At 67.2% G+C, this 2,572-nt stretch overlaps 1 protein-coding gene across 1 annotated transcript in view; it reads right to left on the reverse strand.

The window, feature by feature from the left end:
• The window catches only part of LOC103901071 (cadherin EGF LAG seven-pass G-type receptor 2), a gene marked incomplete at its 3' end in the record, with an annotated part of 24,648 nt that overhangs the window by 4,963 nt on the left and 17,113 nt on the right, over positions 1–2,572 (reverse strand). The window contains 2 exon segments of the mRNA XM_019472722.1: positions 3–144; positions 146–2,565. Of these exon segments, the coding sequence (XP_019328267.1) occupies positions 3–144; positions 146–2,565 (2,562 nt within the window).

Genomic DNA, 2,572 nt, shown 5'->3' on the forward strand with positions numbered 1-2,572 from the left:
GCTGAGCCGCAGGTCCCCGCTGCGGGGGTCCAGCAGCACCAGGTTGAGCTCGTTCCCCTGCTCGAAGGCGTAGGTGAGGCTGTCGGAGACGTCGGGGTCGTGGGCCGGGATGCGGCCGATGACCCCCCCGGGGAAGCTGCCCGAGCCTGCCCGAGCGGTTGGTGATGTAGTTGTTGAAGAGGATCTCAAAGTTCTTGAGTTGGGGGCTGTTGTCGTTGGCGTCGCGAAGGCGGACGTGGACGGTGGCCCGGCTGACCAGGGGGGCTGAGGTGGCTTGGACCACCATGATGTACTCCGCCTTGGACTCGTAGTCCAGGTCGGCCAAGGCGGTGAGCTCGCCGGAGAAGATATCCAGCTGGAAGACCTCGGGGATGTTGCCCTCCACGATCTGGTACATGATTTGGGCGTTGGTGCCCTCGTCGGGGTCGGTGGCCGTGATCCGGGCCACCACCAGCCCGATGGGGCTGTTCTCCTCCACGAAGATGTCGAACTCGTCCCGCTCGAAGACGGGCGGGTTGTCGTTGACGTCCAGCACCGTCACTTGGATCTCCACCGGTGTCCGCTTGGCCGGGACCCCCTTGTCGACAGCGAACGCCCGCAGGGCGTAGAGTGGCACGTTCTCCCGGTCGAGGCGGCGCAAGGTGCGGACGATGCCCGAGGTGGACTCGATGATGAAGTCGCCATCGCCATCGTCACCCCCTTGGAAGGTGTAGAAGACCCTGCCGTTGAGCCCCGAGTCGCGGTCAGTGGCGGAGACCTGGAGGACGCTGGTGAAGGCGGGCACGTCCTCGTAGACGGAGCCCTGGTAGGAGTCGCGGAGGAACTGGGGCGCATTGTCGTTGACATCGCTCACCAGGATCTCCAGGTAGGTGGTGTCGGACTTCTGCGGGATGCCGTTGTCACGCGCCGTGATGGCCAGGGTGTAGGACACCTGGTCCTCGTAGTCCAGCTCCATCTGGGTGGTGACGGCCCCCGTCTCGGCGGCGATGCGGAACTGGGGGATGCTGTCCTCCATCAGGTAGGTGATGCGGGCGTTCTCCCCCGTGTCCTCGTCCGTGGCGCTGATGACCACCACCGTGGTGCCCACCGGCCGGTCCTCGTTGACGTTGACGGTGTAGTGGGAACTCTGGAAGACGGGTCGGTGGGTGTTGGCGTCGGTGACGTTGATGACCACCTGGGCCGTGTCCTGGCGGGTGCCGTCGGAGGCGGCGATGGTGAGGAGGTACTGCCGCTCCAGCTTGTAGTCCAGGGGCAGGGCGAGGGAGATGAGCCCACCGCCGCTCTGGCTGGTGATGGAGAAGCGGTTGCGGGTGTTGCCGCTGGAGATCTGGTAGGTGATGACGCTGTTGGCATCGCGGTCGACGGCGGAGACGGTGAGGACGCTGGTGCCCACCGCCGCGTCCTCGTTCAGGCGGGCGCCGTACTCCCGTCGCGTGAACTCGGGGCTGTTGTCGTTGACGTCCAGGACGGTGACGCTGACGCTGGCCGAGGAGGCCATGGGGGGGTCACCCTGGTCCTGCGCCTCCACCCCGAAGCTGTAGAAGTCCACCGCCTCCCGGTCCAGCTCGGAGGCCACCACGATCCACCCGGTGCTGTTGTTGATGGCGAAGGGGAAGCCGGCGCCGGTCTCCAGGAGGGTGTAGACCAGCCGGCCGTTGTCACCCGAATCGGCGTCGATGGCTTGAACGTGGATGACGGAGTAACCCACCGGCACGTTCTCCAGCACGGTGGCCTGGAAGGGCGTGCTGACGAAGATGGGGGCGTTATCGTTGACGTCCAACACCTGGACGGTGACCAAGCCGCTGATGTTGGAGAGGGGCGGGCGGCCGCCGTCCTGCGCCCGGATCCGTAGAGTGAACTCCTTGCTGACCTCGTAGTCCAAGGGGCTGACCACGTCCAGCGCGCCCGTCTGCGCGTCGATGTAGAAGTGGCCGCGGGTGTTACCGCTGACGATGCTGTAGTGCACCAGAGCGTTGCTGCCCTTGTCGCGGTCGGTGGCTGTCACCCGCAGCACGGCCGAGTTGGGCGCCACGTCCTCGGGGACCTGCGCCACATAACGCTTCTCGCTGAACTGCGGCGCGTTGTCGTTGTCGTCCTCCACGGCGATGCGGACGGTGGCCGTGGCGCTGCGGGGTCCCGGCTCCTGGCCCTGATCCGTGGCCTCCACCAACAGCTCGAAGGCCGCCACCGGCTGCCGGTCCGCGGGGCCGCGGGTGCGGATGACGCCCGAGCGGGGATCGATCTCGAAGACCTCGTTGGCGCCGCCGGCGTTGAGGAGACGGTAGAGGACGTTGGCGTTGGGACCGGCGTCGCCGTCGGTGGCCCGCACCGTCAGCACCTCGTAGCCCACCTCCAGGTTCTCCCGCACGCTCTCCCGGTACTCGGGCTGCTCGAAGGCCGGATCATGGTCGTTGGTGTCGCTCACTGTCACCGTCAACGTGGCCATGGCGCTGCGCCGGGGCGTCCCGTGGTCCGCCGCTGTCACCCGGAAGACATGGGTGCTCTTGCTCTCGCGGTCCAGGGGGGCGGCGGTGGTGGCGGAGGCGGTGGCAGGGGCCGTGGTTGAGAGGGG

Source organism: Aptenodytes forsteri, unplaced genomic scaffold, assembly GCF_000699145.1.
Source record: "Aptenodytes forsteri isolate BGI_AS27 unplaced genomic scaffold, ASM69914v1 Scaffold213, whole genome shotgun sequence".
Taxonomy (NCBI): Eukaryota; Metazoa; Chordata; class Aves; order Sphenisciformes; family Spheniscidae; genus Aptenodytes; species Aptenodytes forsteri.